Here is a 20,121-nt window from a genome sequence, read left to right as displayed (position 1 = left end):
ACTTATGCTTCTGGATTCATTAAAGCTATATCTCAAAAATACATTTTACTGTACCTGATTAAGTAAGAGTGCATGGGACTTGAGCTCCTTAGCACGACCACAAATCACCTCATTCTTGTACTCGATGGCTGCATCAACTGCTTCTATTGCCTCGTCAAGTTCCAGCAGCCGCCTCTCCTCACCTGAACTCAAATGGTGGCCTCCATTCTGGATTGGAAAATGAGTGTGAGACATGTTGCTTGGCTGATTACGAAAGAAACCCGGCAGCACTTCAGCAAAGGTAATTGGCATCAAAAGCAATTATAAGCAACTTGATAAACATAAGACTTACTACAAATAGGAAATACGATCATCATCATCATCATCATCATCCAAACCTCCTTTCCCACCCTATGACAGGGTGAGGAATGGCAACCTCCAGACAGGCTAAGTCTGCCCAGTTCAATGGGCCATGCTTCCATTCACTCATCATTCAAGCCCACAGAATCCTGCCTCCATCGGATAGGCCAAAAAAAATTTCACCATGTTTTGTAGCTTCACATATACCTATCTGACTGAGTCAAGCCAAAAACTGTCACATTCAAAAGGGATGCCAGATGCCTAGTTATGCGCTTCTCCAAACAAAATTCATCCTCCCAGCTCAGTCTCTTGTCAGTCCCTTTGCCTCCCCAATTTCCATACCTCTCTTCCTTACACACTCATCCACCATATCCCTCCACCTTCTTCTCGGCCTACCTCTTCTCCTCCCTCTTTCAAATTCACTAAGATGTGTCCTTTTCACCACTTTATTATCATCCATTCTCTCCACATAACCAAACCCTCTCAGTACACTCTCTTTGATTCTGATGTCCACAGACTTCCTCAATCCACATCTTTCACAAATCACATTATTCCATATCCTGTCCACTCTCTGTATTCCACATACATTCCTCAGCAGTCCCATCTCCACTGCTCTTACTCTTGACTTTTCATTTTTCATGCCACACCACAGTCTCACATCCACATGGTAAAGTTGGCACTAACACTCCCTCATGTAAGCCTCGCACAGCTGCAGCATTCATGTCTCTGTTTTTTATCAAGGCCTCCATAGAACCAGCTACTTTCCTTCCTTATGTCACTTACTTTCCACTTCTCTTATGCATTTTCCTCTTTTTCTATCACTGTAACCAGGTATTGGAACTATCTATCTATCTATCTATCTATAGCCCGACGCCCTAATCCTGCAAAGGGTGGCCGCAGACAAAACGCCTCCAAGTTGCTCTGTCACCCACCATTTGACTAACCTCCCCCAAACTCACCCCCCCCCCTCCCTCATATACCTCTCAACTCCATCCCTCCACCTCATCCTCGGTCTACCCCTCCCTCTCCCTCCCTCCATCTCACCTACATAACACCCTCTTAGTCAGTCTTTCATTCTCCATTCTCTCCACATGTCCAAACCACCTCAGCGTATTTCTCCTAATCTTCTCAACCACATCCACATCCACCCCACAACGTTCTTTCACTTCTTCATTCGTCAACTGTTCATTCTCACCAATTCCAGTCTTTCTCCATTCACTGTAACATCATACTGAGAGTCACCTTCTCTCACAATAACCATCACTTTACTCTTTTCTACATTTAATCTCAAGGCACGATGCTCACAGACAACAGCAAAACTCTGCACTAGTCTACCAAGCTTCTCTCTGGTATTTGCAAGTAGCACTGCATCATCAGCAAACAACAAATATGAGATACTGTATTCCATCCATCACCAATCATTACAAACGCCATCCCTCTCTCCATTAATTGTGTTTTTATTTCTCTCATCATCCTATCCATATATTTATTGAACAACCAAAGGGACATGACACAAGCTTGTCACATGCCCACACTGATCGTGAACCAATCACTTAAATGCACATTTACTCTTACACATGCCTCATGGCCATCATAAAACTCTTGATGGCATCTAGCGGCTTACCATCTACACCATACATGTGCAAAACCTTCCACAACCCTTCTCTGTCTACTTTTTCACATGCTTTTTTTCAGATCCATAAAAGCCATAAACACCTTTTAGTCCTTCTCACATGCCTTCTCTACAATCTGTCTTACTGCAAATACTGTATTGATCCACACATCTTCTGCCATTCCTAAAGCCACCCTGTTCATCACTCACTAGGAATTCTGATATCTCTCTTACTTTCTCTATAACAATTCCTCCATATACCTTCCCTATTGCACTCAATAAACTTATGCCACAATTCTTGCACTCACTTTGCTCACCTTTATTTTTGTACAGGGATACAATCACTTCCTTTTTCCACTCTACTGGCACAGTTTCACTCATCCATGCCTTCTTACATATCTCCAACAAGCTTTTCATTTTGATCTCTCCACTACACTTAATCACATCTGCATACAACTCATCTACCCCAGTTGTCTTCCCATTTTTCAGCTGCTTCATAGTGTTCTTCACCTCTGCGAGTATCATGTTTTCTGACACTCCATTCCTTCTCTGTACACCCCAAAATGAATCATGTTAACAGTCGCTTTGCTTTCTTCATTCCCATTCATCAGACTTTTAAAATATTCTTTCCATCTGGTCCTTACTTCATCCCCATGGGTTAATAATCTACCACTTACATCCTTCACACTTTCACATTTCTTTCCACCGTCACTTCTACATTTCCACATCTCTTTCCAGAATAACTTCCTGTTTTCAGAGTAATTTGGATTCAAATACAAATACATATATGACTGAGGTGCACAAAATCACTCACACACTGTGTGAAAGACATGGTGAATAATACTATCAATTTGTCTACCTATAGCCAGACACCATAATCCCACATGGTGTGGTCGTCTCTCTTTGAGTTGGTTGTTTTACAGGGATGGGCACTAACCCTCTGCCAACCCCCTAGCTTCGTAGGGAACATGTATGGGTTGGTTACATGATTACCACCCACCATTGTAATTGGTTTCCTGGCTTACAGGACATCATTTGGCTTGTCACTCAATGTAAAGCCACCTGAAAAGGAAATTCGTCATCCTTATCATCCAGACCTCCTTTCCCACTCTAGGGTAGGGTGAGGAGCAGCAATGTCCAGACAGCCAATGTCTGCCCAATTCAATGGACCAAGCTTCCATTCACTTATCATTCAAGTCCTCAACATCCTGGCTCTATCAGATAGGCCAAAAAAAATTTCACCACATTCTGTTGCTTCACATATGCCTATCTGATAGAGCCAATCTTAATGCTGTCGCATTAAAAAGGGGTGCCAAATTCCCGGTTATGCACTTCTCCACACAAAATTCACCCATCCAGCTCAGTCTCTTGTCAGTCCCTTAGTCTCACCAACTTCTATACCTCTCTTCCTCACACACTCATCCAAAGAGGTATGGAAGCTGGTGAGGCTAAGGGACTGACAAGAGACTGAGCTGGTTGGATGACTTTTATGTGGAGAAGTGCAGAACCAAGGATTTGGCACCCTTTTTCAATGTGACAGCATTCGGATTGGCTCTACCAGATAGGAAAGAAGAGTAATAAAAAGTGACAGGAAAGATGGGAAAAATAGGAAGCGAGAGGGCACACACAGATAAAGTGATACAGCTGAAGGAAGAAGTAGGCAGCACTACATCAAGTGAGCAGATGATGGTCACCACCACCTACATACTACCACAAAAAATATTTCTTCTATGAAACACTGCTTCATTCAATTCATGTGAGAAATGTTAATATGATAACCAAAAAAGACACTGACTGAAGCAGTACGTTTTTCTTCATCATCATCATCATCATCCGGACCTCCTTTCCCACCCTAGGGCAGGATGAGAAGCAGCACCATCCAGACAGCCCAAGTCTGCCCAATCCAATAGGCCATGCTTCCATCCACTCATCATTCAAGCCCCCAGAATCCTGGCTCTATCTGATATGCCAAAAACATTCACCACATTCTGTAGCTTCACATAAACATATCTGATAGTATCTATCTATCTACTGCCAGACGCCATAATCCCGTAAGGGGTGGTCATTTGACTTTGAGTTATTTGTTTTACAGGGAGGGGCACTAACCCTCCACCAACCCACTTGCTGACACGTAGGGAGCACGTATGTTCTGGTTATAAGGTTACCACCCAGCGTTGTAAATGGTTTCTTGGTTTACATGAAACCATTTGGCTTGTCACTCGATGTAAAGCCACCTGTAAGGGAAAGAAAAGCAATAAGAAGTGACAGAAAAGATGGGAGAAATAGGAAGAGAGGAGGGCAGGCACAGAAGAAGAATGGTAAAGGCTAAGGAAAAAATAGGCAGCACTACATCAAGTGAGTGGATGATGGTCGCCACCACCTACCAATATCAATCACATTAAAAAGGGGTGCTAAATCTCTGACCATGTACTTCATCTCACAACATTCATCCAGTCAGCTCGATCTCATCAGTCCAGTAGCCTCATCAACTTCCATACCTCTCTTCCTCATACACTCATCCACCATATCCCTCCACCTTCTCCTTGGCCTACCTCGCCTCCTCCCTCCTTCAAATTCGTTCAGATATACCTTTTTCACCACTCTATTATTATCCATTCTCTCCACATGACCATACCATCTCAGTACACTTTCTTCGATTCTGGTGTCTGCAGACTTCATCACTCTGCATCTTTCACAAATCACATTATTTCATATCCTATCCACTCTCTGCACTCCACGTACATTCCTCAGCAGTCCCATCTCCACTGCTTTCACTCTTGACTTTTCATTTTCATGCCACACCATAGTCTCACATTCATATGTTGAAGTTGGCACTAACACTCCTTCATATACTTGTAAGTTTCATGCAGCTGCAACACTCAAGCCTCTGTTTTTTATCAAGGTCTTCATAGCACCAACTACTTTCCTTCCTTATGTCACTCTAATTTCCACCACTTTTGCATATTATCCTCTCTTTTCTATCAATGTACCCAAGTATTTGAACTCTCTCATCAATTCCAGTCTCTCTCTATTCACTGTAACATCACACTGGGAGTCACCTTTTCTCTCGATTACCATCACTTTACTCTTTCCTACATTTATTCTTTTCTACATTTACTCTCGAGGCACAACGGTCATAGACATCAGCAAAACTCTGCACTAGTCTACCAAGTTCTTGTCCGGTATGTGCAAGTAGTACTGCACCATCAGCACAAAACGAATTTGAGGCATTCTATCCATCACTATTCATTACCAGATGGGAGCGCCCATCATCCACTCACTCAGTGTAGAGATGCCTTATGGTCCCTACACTGAGTGACAAGCCTAATGGTTTCCTGTACTCAGCAAACCACTTACTATGCTGGGTGGTAACCATATAATGGGGGCTTTGGACTAGGTTAGATGTCTTCCAGATTCCCCCATCTAAAATCACTTAATCATGGCAAATGTTAATGTAAGTTTTTAAATCCAATAAACCAGTGTACAGTAAATGGCCTAATACTTTAGTTAAGTACTATGACTGAAACTTCCTAAAAATCTCCAACCTATTTTAACACTTATTTTTGGGCTCCTGGCCTGCTGCATCCAACTAAGGATGATTTTTGGCAAACACAAACTGCAGTAGTTCTTTGGATCGTATCATACTGTATTGTTTACAAAGGCTCCAACATGCATGCACCAACTGCTCAATCTCTGGCAGCCCCCTATTCGGTTTCTTAACCCTGAAGTCACACTCTATGACCTCATCACAAGTCTTTTTTGGCCTGCCTTTTACAACCCTACCCCTGACATTCACACTTCTCAGCCTCCGCACCCAATTGTTATCCTCCATCCTCTCAACATGCCCACACCATCTCAATCTAACTTCCTCATCACAACACCAATACATTCAAGTCCCATTCCTCCTCTCAACTCAGTCACAATGCTAGCCCCCCCAGTCCTTGCATTCATGGATACACCACACATCCATCTTATCATCATCGTTTCTGTATGTCTAAGCTTACATATTTCCTCTTCCTTTACAGATCTGGTGTCATTACCATACAGCATTGCACTCCTAACATAAGCTGCATACAAATATCCCTTAGCATGGAGGGAAAGCTTTCTCAATGTTACGAGAGGCAACAGCTCCCTGAACTTCCTCCAATCATTTTTTATCTTGGCTAGCTCCAGCCCCACCTCCAGTGCATAACATGTCCCCCAAATAACAAAACTCCTCCAGACTCTAAAGTGACTCTCCAGCAAGAACAATCCTTTCATGCCTGACAATCTCTACATGCTCCCCCTGATCAACTGCACACATGAGATTAGCATTATTTCACAGTCCAACTCTAATACCACTACATCTTTTAAGTACCCACTTATCACAAACACTGCACGAGATGAAGTTAATTTCCACACCCTTGTGGCACCTGCACATGGCCAGACTCCCTCTGCTCTGACAGTACGTCCACCAACCATGGATCTCATCCTTTTGTTTTGTCTGCATTTACGATCAAACTCTTGTGCCTCATTCTGTTTCCTACGCCTCCCTTTCATTCTCTGCAATCAACACCAAGTCATCAGCATATATATCCCATGGGGGTCCACTTCCGAAGTAATGTGACAGAGCTCCAAGCACCGTAACAAACAATAAGGGGCTCAAGACTGACCTCTGATGCACACCAGCATTCATGAAAAACTCATTACTCAAATCACCATTCAATCTAACATAAGTGCAAGCACCCTCACCTAGTTATAACCACTCTAACCAGCCACTCCTTGATCCCAAACTTTCTCATTGCCCAGCTCACCATCTCCCTAGGGACTCTGTCAAAGGCCTCCAAATCCATAAAAACAAAGTACAGCTCCCTCTACTTTCCTATACTGTATATTTTTCCTGAATCAGTTGGACAATGAATATAGCAACAGTGATCCCTTTGCCTGGCATAAACCCAAACTGTAACTCCTCAATACACCCATACCTCAATATCCGGCAGCATTGTGTACCAGTGGGAGTGTTCGGTCAGCAAGTATGTTGGATATCGAAGCAATTTTCCCCATTAAATACTAAAGAAAAGCCAGAGATGCATTCCAGACCCAAACCCAAACTCTCATAAACCCTATTCAATCAACAAAGACTGGCACAGTAACACCATACGTAATGTTATCCTCATAAACAATACAATTGCTAAAAAATGGCACAGCAACCATCACATGCAGGAGGGTGGGATGGTGGGACATGGGGTGTCCAACACAGCTTCAGGGCAAATAAACAGCCAGGCAGGCTGCTAGCTGTGTGCCAAGCAGGGGTGGAGGAGGGTAGGAGAGGAAGACAAGCAGGGGTGAGGGAGGGTAGGGGACAGGGAAGCAGGCAAGAAAGCCAAACAGCCCTATTACCCCTCCTCCCCTAGTCTCTCTCACTCACTCTCACTTGCTCACTCACCCACCACTATCATTCACTCACTCTCACTCACCCACCACTATCACCCATTCACTCACTCACCACTATCACTCACTCACCACTCTCACTCACTCAAACACACACACATGGGAGACAAGCAGGGGTGGGGGAGGGTTGGGGGATAGAGAGGGAGACAACCAGCCATAGAAGGGAGGGAGACATGCCTGGCAGTGTTGCGTGTGGTGGGGGATGGACGAGGGATAGGGAGAGCGACCTGGAGAGGGGGGAAGAGAAGAGAAGGGATGGAGGGCGGTAGGGAGGACTGGGAGAGCCTCGTTTCAAACCTAGGGAGAGGTGAGGTATCGGACTGGAGAGGTGGGGTGTCGGAGTAGCAAGGCGACCGACGTTCAAACTGTTCAGATTGTGGGGATATTCCCCTATTTCTTGTGTTTGGTCTAGTGAAGTGCCAGTTATCAATGCACTGGATAACGGGGTATGGGTGTACTCACCCTTTCCCTTCTCATACCTTCTAGAACTCTCTCCAATACCTTCATAATCTAGTCTAAAATTTTTACACAGCTACAGTATAATTTCCTCTTTCCAGGGCATCACCCTTCCCATTATACACATTTACAACCACACTCTTCAGCCAATCATCTGGAACAATACACTCATATATAACTGAATCTATCAAATCAGTAATTAAACCCACTCCAATATCTCTTGATGCCTTCAACATTTCAACAGTCAGCCTAGACAATCCCATGCCACAAGGGCTTGAGAAGTACAGTACCGTAATCACTCAATTATCTGGACACTTCATATCTGGACATGCTCCGTATACGGATGTTCTGGATTTATTTGTCCATATCCGAATATAAAAGTTCCAACATCAGCGGCTGGGTGGCCGACAAGTTTAAAGAATCGCTTGGGTGGCTTGCCACCCTCTCTGTTCACACACGGTTAATAGATTGTAACCCACAAGCTGAGCTAAAATGGCAGTCGGATCTCTACTGAATGGTCAAAGTCCCCTGGCCACCTGGTTCACTCGGATGCTATTGGCCACTCATGGGTAAAGGACCATAACCCACAGGCTAAGCCAAAATGACTTTCCGGATCCCAACCGAATGGTCAGTCTCATGGCCACACAGATCACTTGGATGCTAACAGCCGCACACAAGTAATACAGAGTAATACAGACCGCAACCCACAAGCAGACTGAAAATGCCCATCCGGCTCCTCACCAAATGGTCAAAGTCCCCTGGCTGACCGGATCAATGGGAATGTACTGGTCTTGCGCAAGTAACACAGAGAACCTACCCCCGGAGCAAAAATGCCCAACTGTCTCCTCTCCCTGCAGCTCTTGCTTCTCCCCCACTCCCTCCCTCTGGTCCATCCTCCATCGCCTCCCATGCTCACCGCTGCCAGACTTATCTCCTTCCCCATCCCTCAGTCCTCCCCCACCCTCACGTCACTTGCCTGGCCTCCCACCCTCCCTGCATTACCACCAATGAGTTTCTAATTTTTTTGTGATTTATTCACATACTATTGGCCATATCAAAATTCTGAAAACACCACAAGAAAGCTTATGAAATTCTGCATCTAGACATATGCTTAGCTCTTGCATGATGCAAGCAAAATTTTGCACTAGCACGTTGGGAAGTTATTTGAAGGTATTTTTTACTCTTGAATAAGTTTATTCTCACTGCATTTCTGCATTTTTACTCACCAGTTTTGTGTGCTTTTATTAGTTTATAGTATAAAAACCAGCGAAGATGACGGTATGCAATTTATACCAATATAACCGATTGCCTGGGGCATATTTGGTCATGGGAAAGTATTTCTTTGTGCTGCGGAAGCAGCCATCACTTTCTTGTCGTCCCAGAAACTTTTTGAAAATTATAGTTCCCGAGAGGGTTAAAAATACAGTCATCCCTTAACATCCGTGTTTTTAACATACAAGTTTTAAATATCCGCGGATGGATATACCATACACAGTTTTAAATATCCGCAGATGGATACAGTACTAGGACCGGATTCACTAAAGTATTTTATCTTGTTGAACTCTGCTGACACCGTTCACTGCATGTGTAACATCATCCCAGGCACAGTTCATGGCTGTTTTAGTGATGGCATTATCCAGTGAATCAAATATAACACTCTTCCTTTTGGCCACTTCACTTATTAATGCCATTGATTCATCAGGGGAAAAGTTAGGACGGGCTGGGAGTATTTTTTTTCTTCTACATTCTCCTTTGCAATCTTGGCGGCAAAGGGCTTTGTTGTGTTTACCAGCTGATACAAAGGGAAAGCTCCGTGATTGGTCGGTCATACCAAAGCATTTTGTGTAAGAGCCTCCGTCACTGGCTAATCGGAAGTTAGCTGGTAACGGCTGAAATACCTGATAAACCTTATTTCCCTCCTCCCATCACCGAGGACAGGTAAAGTGAAAATTTTAACAGTTTTTATAGTTTTTCTTGCCCTTATTACTGTACTGTTTGTAAAGACTCTTCCCAATTAACGTGCTTGTATGGTGGATGTGCAAGTCTGCACTATCTGATATCGCACTAATTGATACACATAACTTATGGGGAAAAATTCATTTGGTGGATGAGTGACTCCAACTTTCGGGGTTAAACTTTTAAACACTGATAATTATCCTATTACTAAATAATAGTACAAGTACATATATGCACATGTGTACACGTACCCCTCAATGAGCTGGTCTAAACCGGTTTGCTGCCCCCCCCCCCCAGTATATAATACGAAGCAACACGCACCCAAACAGTACTGAAATTTTACGAGAGTGGCTGAAAGTGTTATTTTAAATTATATTGTGAATTACCGTAATAAAATACAAAATGATATAGTGATATCTCTGCGATAATCAGAGAAGTCATGATGCTAAGAGAATTAGCTAGTGAACATTTTTGCTGTTGCAAACTGTGCAGCTATGCTATGAAATGACTCATGACATTATATTAATAAACATTATAAAAGTAAATGGTAATAAAAGTCATTCAAGAAGTTTGATAAAGTTTGTAATGATTTTCCTGACATCATTACTGTTCTGCTAAAGTCTAACGTAAATACTGGAATATCATAACAAAATCATAGGAGACTAGTATACATATATACATGCACACATGTACATGTACCCTCAATGAGCTGGTCTAAACTGATTTGCTGCCACCCCCCTCTTATAAATAATACGAAGCAATATGCACCCAAATCACGCTGAAATCGTACGACAGTGGCTGAAAGCGTAATTTTATATTATACTGAGAATTACTCTGATAAAATATAAGTGATTTAGTGATATTTTTGCAATAATCAGAGGTCATGAGCTATGCACATTAACTAGCAGACATTTTTGCAGTTGCAAACTGTGTGCTGCTATGCTATGAAATTTATCTATCTATCGCCAGACACCTTAATCTCTTACACGGGGTGGCCACTAACAAATCGCCTCCACGTCACTCTGTCCCCCGCCATTTCACTGCCCCGCTCCCAGTTCACACACCCCCTCTCTCAGATACCTCTCCACTCCATCCTTCCATCTCATCCTTAGCCTTCTCCTCCCTCTCTCCCCCTCCACCTTACTCACATACACTCACTTCATCAGTCTCTCACTCTCCATCCTCTCCACATGGCCAAACTACCTCAAAATATTTCTCCTAATGCTTCCTATCACATCCACATCCACATCCACACCACAAAGCTCCTTCACATCCTCATTTGTCAGTCTGTCTCTCCGTGTGACTCCACAGGCTCCTCTCAAATAACTCATTCCACTGCTCTCACTCTTGACTTCTGTCCCTCCAACAACGTCCAAGCTTCACTTCCATACGTTAGAGGTGGTATCACAATACTGTCATGTAATAACTTTATCACTTCAATGCTCACTTCACTGTTTCTTATCACTGCCTTCAAGGAACCAGCAACCTTTCTTCCTTGTTGTACCCTTTCAAACACTTCACCCTCCAAACTTCCATCCTTACTCATCACACTACCCTAGTACTTAAATGTACTTACATTTTCCATTTCCTCATCATCTAAACTAACTGTACATTCACTGACTTCACCTCTCTCGAAGACCATAACTTTACTCTTCCCTACATTTGCCTTTAAATTCTGTTTCTTACACACTCTCCCAAACTCATCCACCAAGCCTTGCAGCACCCCTTTGTTGTCACTTAACAACACAGTATCATTAGCAAACAACAGTACAGGGAGTTTCCAAACACTACCCTCTCTCATTAGGGCCACTCCCTGCCCTACCTTTTATCTCTTTTATAACCCCATCCATGTACAGATTGAACAACCATGGTGACATGACACATCCCTGTTTCAACCCAACCTTCAAACAGAAAAACTCAATCAATTCACTATCCACACACACTGCAGCCTCAGCACCCTCATACATACTCTTCACAGCATTCAACAACTTCCCATCTACTCCATATATTCTTAATACTTTCCACAATCCTTGTCTATCCATCCTGTCGTATGCTTTCTCTAAATCCATGAAGGCCACATACAACTTCTTTCCCTTCTCTAGACACTTTTCCACTAAAGGTCTAAGAATGAATATCTGATCTACACAAACTCTTCCCTTCCTAAAGCCTCCCTGTTCTTCTCCAATTAATTCCTCTGTTATTTCCCTAACTGTCAATAAGTATCCTACCATATATTTTTCCTATTACACTAAGAAGACAAATGCTCCAATGATTACCACACACTTCTTTTTCCCCTATCTCTTTGTACAAGGGAATAATTATCCCTGACTTCCAATCCTCCAGGACTTCCTTCCTCCCAGGCCAATCCGCACATCTTCCACACCCATTCTACTGCTATCTCTCTCCCATGCTTCAGCATTTCACCACACACTCCATCAATTCCCAGGGCTTTCCCCATTTTGACTTTCTTCATTGCTTCCACAACTTCCATCCAACTGATTTCTTCCTGTCTTCTCACATCCCTCCTTCTCCCAGCCATTCCCCAGCCACTTATACTTGCATTACTTTCAGTCTCTATGTTCAACAGTTCATTAAAGTGTTCTCTCCATCTGCTCACTTTCTCTCCCTTCTCAACTAGTAATCTACCATTTTTATCTTTCACTCCCCTACTAACTCCACTGCCACCCTGTCTGACTCTCTTTACCTCTTTCCAGAACATTTTCTTACACTCCCTCCACTTGACACTCAAAGTCCTTCCAAATTCCTCATCCACTCTCTTCTTATTCCCACCTACTAATCTTTTCACCTCTCTCTTCCTTTCTACATATAACTCTCTCTCTCCCATCTCTAAACTTCTTCCATGCCCCTATTTCTCATCCATTCATTATATGCTTTTTTTCTTTTGTGCCACAGCCTGTCTCACCTCTTCATTCCACCATGCTGTTCCTTGCACCCCCTTTCAACTTCTCTTCACCCCACACAACACCTCACATGCTGCACATATTTCTTCTGTGAATATCTTGCACACACCTTCCACGTCCCCCATCTGCTCTAATTCATATTTACCTAATCATTCCTCCACTTCTCTCTTATATTCTGCCTTCTTCTCATCCTCTTGTAAGCTTTCCACTCTCCTTACAAATACTCCTTCCTACCGTTCTTCCCTCCTTCTATTTCTCCATTTTACTTGGACCGTGATTCTGACCACCACTTGGTGGTGGTCAGAAAGTCCACTCCCCCAACCTCTATATGCTCTTGCATCCATTACACATCTTTGCATTCTTTCATCCACACACACATAATCAATCATTGCCTTCCTTTCACTCAGTTCACCATCCACCCTTCCCATCACTCACCATGTATACCTGTGGATCATTTTGAGCCTGAAGAGGGTATTGGCTATCACTAACTCTATCCCGGCACAAATGTCCACTAAAGCATTGCCATTCTCATGTATCTCAGCAGGCACACCCCACTCACCAACTATTCCATCTACCATCACATTCTCTACTTAACCATTCATATCACCAATCAAAAACACTCTCTCATTACTTTCAAACTTTTCCATGCACATTTCCACATTTGTCCAGAACTCTTCTCTCACTCTGCTTGCACGATCTTGCATTGACGCATACACACACACACACACACACACACACACACACACACACACACACACAATCGCCCACATTTGTAGTGCAACTTTCAGTCTTACCCACACAATCCTTGAGCCAACTTATCCATACTCTCTTATATTCTCCTCCTATCTGTTACTCACAACAATACACACTCCTTCTTTTGCCCTCTCATTCTCACCTACTCCTGCACATATACCCCATCTATACTCCTATTCTCTCACACTCTCATCATCACCATTTAGTTTCAGTTAATCCACATACATCCACTTTCGCACCCTCAAGCAACTGGACAATCTCTCTCTCTTTCACCTCATCATTTGCACCCCTTACATTCCACGTCGCCATCCGTATCATGTCCTTTGTGCGGTCCTTAGTCGTCATTTTTTGGTCAGTCCTGGTCCAAGGCTTCTTGCTTGTATTTTTAGATAATTGTTTTCCGGTGAGGGGCACTAACCCTCTGCCAACCCACCTGCTGTCATGTAGGAAACACGTGTCAGTTGGTTATAAGGTTACCACCCAGCGTTGTAAATGATTTCGTGGTTTACAGGAAATCATTTGACTTGCAACTCGATGTAGAGTTACTCTAAAACACTAAGTGAGTGGATGATGGGTGCCCCCACCTACCACATGAAATGACTTATGATACTATATCAATAAGCTTTATAAAAGTGGTAATAAAAGTCATTCATTAAGTTTGATAAAGTTGGTAATGATTTTCCTCAGTGTTACTGTTTTGCTAAAGTCTAATGTAAACACTGGAATATTGTAACAAAATCATAGGAGACTGGCTAGAAGTGTTTTACTTTTATTATTACTCCAATTACTGTGATGAGACAATGTGGGTGTAACCCTATTTTGTATGGAAAAAATCTTGTGGTTTGGTGGAAATTTCCGCCTTCCTGGGCTATTTCCTGCATCAGACAGTCAAAACACACCTTGTATTCTCTCAAATCGTTCTCCATGCTTGGAGTGCATAAAGACATGCAGTTTGTTGCAAATGACAGTAGAAAGACTGACGTTTCTCTGACAAATTTTAGCTCTCGAGATTAATGATAAGTGGGTTAAAACATGAGTTAAAAACACACAACTTCTCTCCTATTTCTCCACAATGAGCACAGTCAGTACGTTGTCAGCACAGCCGCTGCAGGCAAAGGGTTAAGGTATCTACAGAAGCCAAGATTCGGCAGATCTGCATTATGGAGAGTATACGCGCAGTACATAGGAAATGGGGGGGTGCCGTTACTCACGGAATATTAGTTTTTGTTGTCGACAGTGTCAATGATGTGGAGGCTGGAGGGAGCTGGGACAAGTGGTCAGAAGTCATCAAGTAGTATTCATTATTTTTAACTTTTGTAGTGTTTTTGTATTAAATAAAGTGGTTGTAAACATGCACATAGGGTTTTTCTTTATTTATATAAGGAAATGAGGGGTCCAAGGGTGTTTTCACGGGAGGCAGCAGATATCTGCGGATTTTTAACATACACAGGTGTCTGTTACCTAACACCCATGGATGTTAAGGGAGCACTGTACTTATTGCAACTGTCATCTTCATTGATTTTTTGTGGACTTTTGTGTTTATGCACTGCTTTCTTAGTGTCCAGGATTATATTGGATATTCCCACATGTGTTTTGATGCCTAAGTACTGCTGAAAGACCAGAGAGCACTGCCAAAATTTGGAGGGGTACTGTATATTATTGGTGGGATATTTGTGGATTTCTGTTGTTCCTGATTTGTTTTCTTGTGTCTAGCATTATACTGGATATTCCTATGTGTGTTTTGATGTCTATATACTGCTGAAAGATCAGAGAACACAGCAAAATTAGGAGAGGCACTAAACATTACAGGTAGGATTTTTGTGGATTTTTGTTGTTTATGCATTGTTTTCTTAGTGTCTACCATTACACAGGATATTCCCATGTGTGATTTGATGTCTACATACAGCTGAAAGACTGGAAAACACTGCCAAAATTAGGAAAGGTACTGTACATATACAGTAGGCTGGGTATAGGTAATAGGTAGGGTATTGGCAGGGTAAGGGTACAGTAGAGAATATTGCTCTGTATCCAGATTCTGCCGGTATCCAGACATGCCCTTGTCTCCATTAAGCCAGATAATCAGGGGATTACTGTAATACCATCTTGTGCAGTGTTCAAGATAAGTGGGTGCTTTAGAGATGTAGTGGTATTAGAGGCAGACCATGAGATAATACTGATTTCATGTTTGTGGTGTGTCAGGGAAAACATGTGGAGATTATCAGGTGTGAAAGGACTGATTTGTGGTAGGTGGGGGTGCTCACCATCCACTCACTCGATGTCATGCTGCTCTGGGTGTCTGCCCTTTCCTCTCTTCCTTCCTTCCTCTTCCATCTTTCTTTCATTTGTTTGTTCCCAATCCTTCTGCCTATGGGTGACTTTACACTTCCTCTTCTTTCTTCCTTCATTCTTTCCTCTTCCTTCTGCCTACTGGTAACTCTACACTGAGTGACAGACCGAATGGTTTCCTGTACACCAGGAAACCGTTTCCTATGCTGGGTGGTAACCATATAACCAAATTATGGCGCCTGGTGGTTTAGTAGGTAATTAAGGCACTCCAATCGGACTGAGCCTGTGTAGGTTTACATCCAAGGGATGGTTCAGGTTTACTGCTCATGTAATGCTACTCAGTGATGTGAGGCTCGTCCCTCTCATCTTAAATGTCAGGACCAACTTGCCTAGCCCCAGGCTCCTACACTCCTCATGGGGCAACATAGGATTGGATGATGGATGGATGAAAGGACTGAGCATGCATGTGAGTCTCTTGAGTGTGTGGAAGAGGTTTGTTACTTGGGAGACATGCTATGTGCTGAAGGTGGGGCTGGAGCTAACTCTGTGGCTAGAGTGAGGAGTGGTTGGAAAAAGTTCAGGGAGCTGTTGTCTCTCCTGACACTGAGAGGGTTCTCCCTCTGTCCTAAGGGATCTTTGTATGCAGCATGTGGAACGTAATGTTATATGGTAGTGAGACCTGGGGAGCAAAGGAAGTGGATATTTGTAGGCTCAAACGTACAGCGGCGACAATGATTAGGTGAGGATGTTCAGTGCATCCTTGAATGTGAGGCCTGGGGCGACTAGGTTTATAACTGAAGAGCTGAAAGTGTATTGGGGCTGGAGTGTATTGGTGTTGTGATGAGGAGGTGGTAGACTAAGATGGTCTAGGCAAGTGGAGAGGATGAAGGATGACAACTGGGTGCAGAAGGTGAGAAATGTGAATGAGGTCACAGAGTGTGACCTCAGGGATAAGACTGACTTGGGAGGCTGCCAGAGATCGAGCAGCACGGAAAGCCGCCATTACATGTCAAAATCCGATGCATGTAAGCATGCTGGAGCTTTATAAATTAAATGAATGAACGAATGAAACATTTTCTTCTACGGAACATCTATACTGAAACTGGCAGCTGCCAAGATACATAAATCTGGGATGTATAAAAATAAAGTTTCAGTCTGGAAGTAAGAGTATTTTCAATGTGATGAGCCCCCTGCTTAAAATATTATTCTTCTGTGGTTAATCACCATGATTGTGACCACATTTCACTTACACAGCGGTACCCTGCAGGAGTAACGTTAGCCAAACGTCTATTACTAACCTCTTCACAACCATGATATACTTTTTATTTTACTCTTTCTATACTGAAAATTTTTTACTAAGCTTAGGAGAGACATTTGAACCAGAGGGGTTTGATACAGTTCATCACCACTAGGGCACTCTCCTGAGATCAATAAAGTCACCTGGTAGTAGCATGAATACACTACAAAAATACATCACCAGATTCACAGGGCTAAGCTTAGGAATGGCCTCACATTAAGCAGTTGAGTAAGGAATGTTGATACATCTCCTCTGGGCAGATGACTCTCTCATCCCCCTTCTCTAGCTTATTCATCCTTGTTACAAGTAGCTTTTTTTGACATACCAACAAAAATCTAAGAAAGACTGCCTTTTAAACTTCTATAGTTACCTATAAAGACTTGCCACTTCCCTTAGTTTTCCCTGCCAATGGTGGGAAAAAAAAAAAAAGATCCTATATTTTTTAACAAGTCCCCGGCTTGCAGATTGCCTATTTCTTAAATTTCACTGGACTACCAAAATCAACCACCCATTAAGATTTGCTAGTTTCCCCTTATTTACAACGCCAATTATAGATAAAGTGTTAATAAAGTGTTAACACCGCTGACCTACACTAAGGACTACCTGTATCATTCTTAAAGTTCCTGTACTACTCAAAAAAAAAAAAAAAAAAAAAAAAAAATTATATATATATATATATATATATATATATATATATATATATATGCATGCCACCTTTTTCCTATTGTACAATACCAAATGTAGGCAAAATGTTGTTTTATCCTTTAACTCTCTGAATATGATGAGACACTGTACAGTTTACTTCTGCTAACTACAAACAATTTAACTCAGCTTTGAAGACTTTTCAAACTGGAGAGTTTAGATGAAACCTCCATTAACCCCTACATCACTGAAGATCTTTCCTCAATTGAATAAAATAGTCTGACAGAGGACAGATTAAAATTCATAATATCTACGATAATATTGTAGGGGCTACTAAATTAAAAAGGTTTGCCCCAGTCACCTACCCTGTGTATCCTGCGGTCCAGCTTTTGCCGTCGAACCATAAGCGAGTCTCGGGCATCCCTGAGGTGGGATATTTCTTCGCGCAGGTCTGACTCTCTCTGCTGAGCACTCTCATCATCATCCGTCTCCTCTCCCTCCTCACCCCTGCCCTATGGATAAAAGTTCTTGTATGAACTAATAGGCCTGATGCTGTTTGCTTTCCTTTAGTGTTAAAGCTTATACCTCCATCCAGACTCAGATAAGTACTTTACTGTATCTAAATAAATGACATCCACATCCATATGCAAAATTCTTACCAAGATCCTTAGTTACATCAACACTGATACTGTACTCCCTCCTCTAAACAGGTAGTCATATTTCTCTTCCCAACATCCACATCCAGTTCACCCAATCTCAGACTAATTCTCTCCATGCACACACGCATGCACGCAAGCACTCGTGCACACACGCACACTCACACACGCATCAAAGGAATCTGCTGATGCAACACAAACATCAGCTGGGTGTCATTATCACCAGGCAGGTTGCAGGGAGATGCCAATATGCAAGTAAATGTTATCATTCTAAGTAAGAATTATCTTTCTGCAAGATGAGAACTATCTTTGGAAAAGTGGCTATGGAAAGATTTAAGAGAAGGGATAAAGGTAGAAAACAGGATGATGATTTCTACCCAGAACTGGTTGAAATGGAAAACATATAATAAATTCGTAGAGAAAGTGAATAAACTGGAGAAAACTTTTCAAATGGAAGTAGATGAAATGAAAAAGGCACTATGCATGTAGACAAGAGAAAATGAAAAATTAGTAAAGGAATTAAACAAAAAAGACACAACAACAGGTAAGCTGTCAGATGAAGTAGTTTCACTGAGATAGAAACTTGTGAAATGCCGAGAACAGTTGTCAACCATGAGAGTATGATGGTGGAGTTCAGAAATGATACAGTGACAATAAGGCAAGCACGCAGTCTGCTGGACCAAAACAGTGATACTGAAGACAAGATAACCCAGGTGAATGACATGACGAGAAATTGCAAAGATGAAGTACAAACTATGTATACTGAAACGGTGAAAGTAAAGAAATATTTTGAAACAAAGGTACAAGTGTAAAGCATGAGAAAGGAAGAGAAACAAATAATAAAAAACAACCCAAAACTGGTCAAGAAATTGGCAAAGATCAATAAATCTATAGTAATCACCAGTATAAACGAAGAAGAAATAAAAAACAGAATCTTGGGAGACAAAAAGGAGATGGTAAATATAATAAACATACTGATGGAAGTATCAAAGGATATATCTGATACAGATATAGAGAAACACAAAAGCTCGGAAAATATGAGAAAAACAGTCAAGGCCCCTGAAAGTAACCTTCCAAAGTGTGAACACTGTTGAGGAAATATTAAAAAACACTAACAAACTCATGGAAAAAGAGGAATTTTAAAAAGTATGGATTAAAAGATGCCTAACTCAGGAGGAATGGAGATTACTGAAGGATAAGAGAGATGAAACTAAAACAAAACATGAGGAAAGATCAGAGGAAGAGAGGAGTAAATTTTTTTACAAAGTAGTTGAGCTACAAGTAAGAAAGTGGTACATAACCAACAGAGACTAAAAAAAAAAGGAAGGTAGTAGAATCAAACTATGTCAGACATGTAAACAACATTATTAAGATGATGTACTCAAACGTAGATGGAATGGTAATAATCCACCCATCCATCATCCAATCTTATGTTGACCGTGAGGTGCATAGGAGCCTGGGGCTAGGCAAGTTGGTCCTGACATTTAAGATGAAAGTGACCAACCTCACTCATCCCTGAGTGGTTTCACATGAGCAATAAACCCCAACCACCCCTTGGATATAAACCTACACAGGCTCAATCCATTTGGAGAGCCTTAATTACCCATTAAACCACCAGGTGCCATAATTTGGTTATATGGCTACCACCCATCATAGGAAATGGTTTCCTGGTAAACAAGAAACCATCTGGCTTGTCACTTGGTGTAGAGTCACCAATAGGCAGAAGGAAGATGACAGAATGAAGGAAAGAAAGACAGAAGAAGGAGTGTAAAG

The 20,121-nt window shown here is 42.2% G+C and overlaps 1 protein-coding gene across 1 annotated transcript in view; it reads right to left on the bottom strand.

Annotated features, from left to right (window-relative positions):
- The window catches only part of LOC145401885 (kinesin-like protein KIF7), a 291,971-nt gene that overhangs the window by 39,887 nt on the left and 231,963 nt on the right, over positions 1–20,121 (bottom strand). Inside the window, exons 22-23 of the mRNA XM_080273993.1 lie at positions 18,058–18,192; positions 55–207 (exon numbers count right to left, since the gene is read on the bottom strand). Coding sequence (XP_080130119.1) covers positions 55–207; positions 18,058–18,192 — 288 coding nt within the window. The remainder of the gene's footprint in view (positions 1–54; positions 208–18,057; positions 18,193–20,121) is intronic.

Source organism: Coenobita brevimanus, chromosome 57 (assembly GCF_032717465.1).
Source record: "Coenobita brevimanus isolate Jiangsu-jjx chromosome 57, ASM3271746v2, whole genome shotgun sequence".
Lineage (NCBI taxonomy): Eukaryota > Metazoa > Arthropoda > Malacostraca > Decapoda > Coenobitidae > Coenobita > Coenobita brevimanus.
The sequence above is the reverse complement of the archived record's forward strand: the minus strand, read 5'-3'. Positions and strand labels throughout refer to the sequence as shown.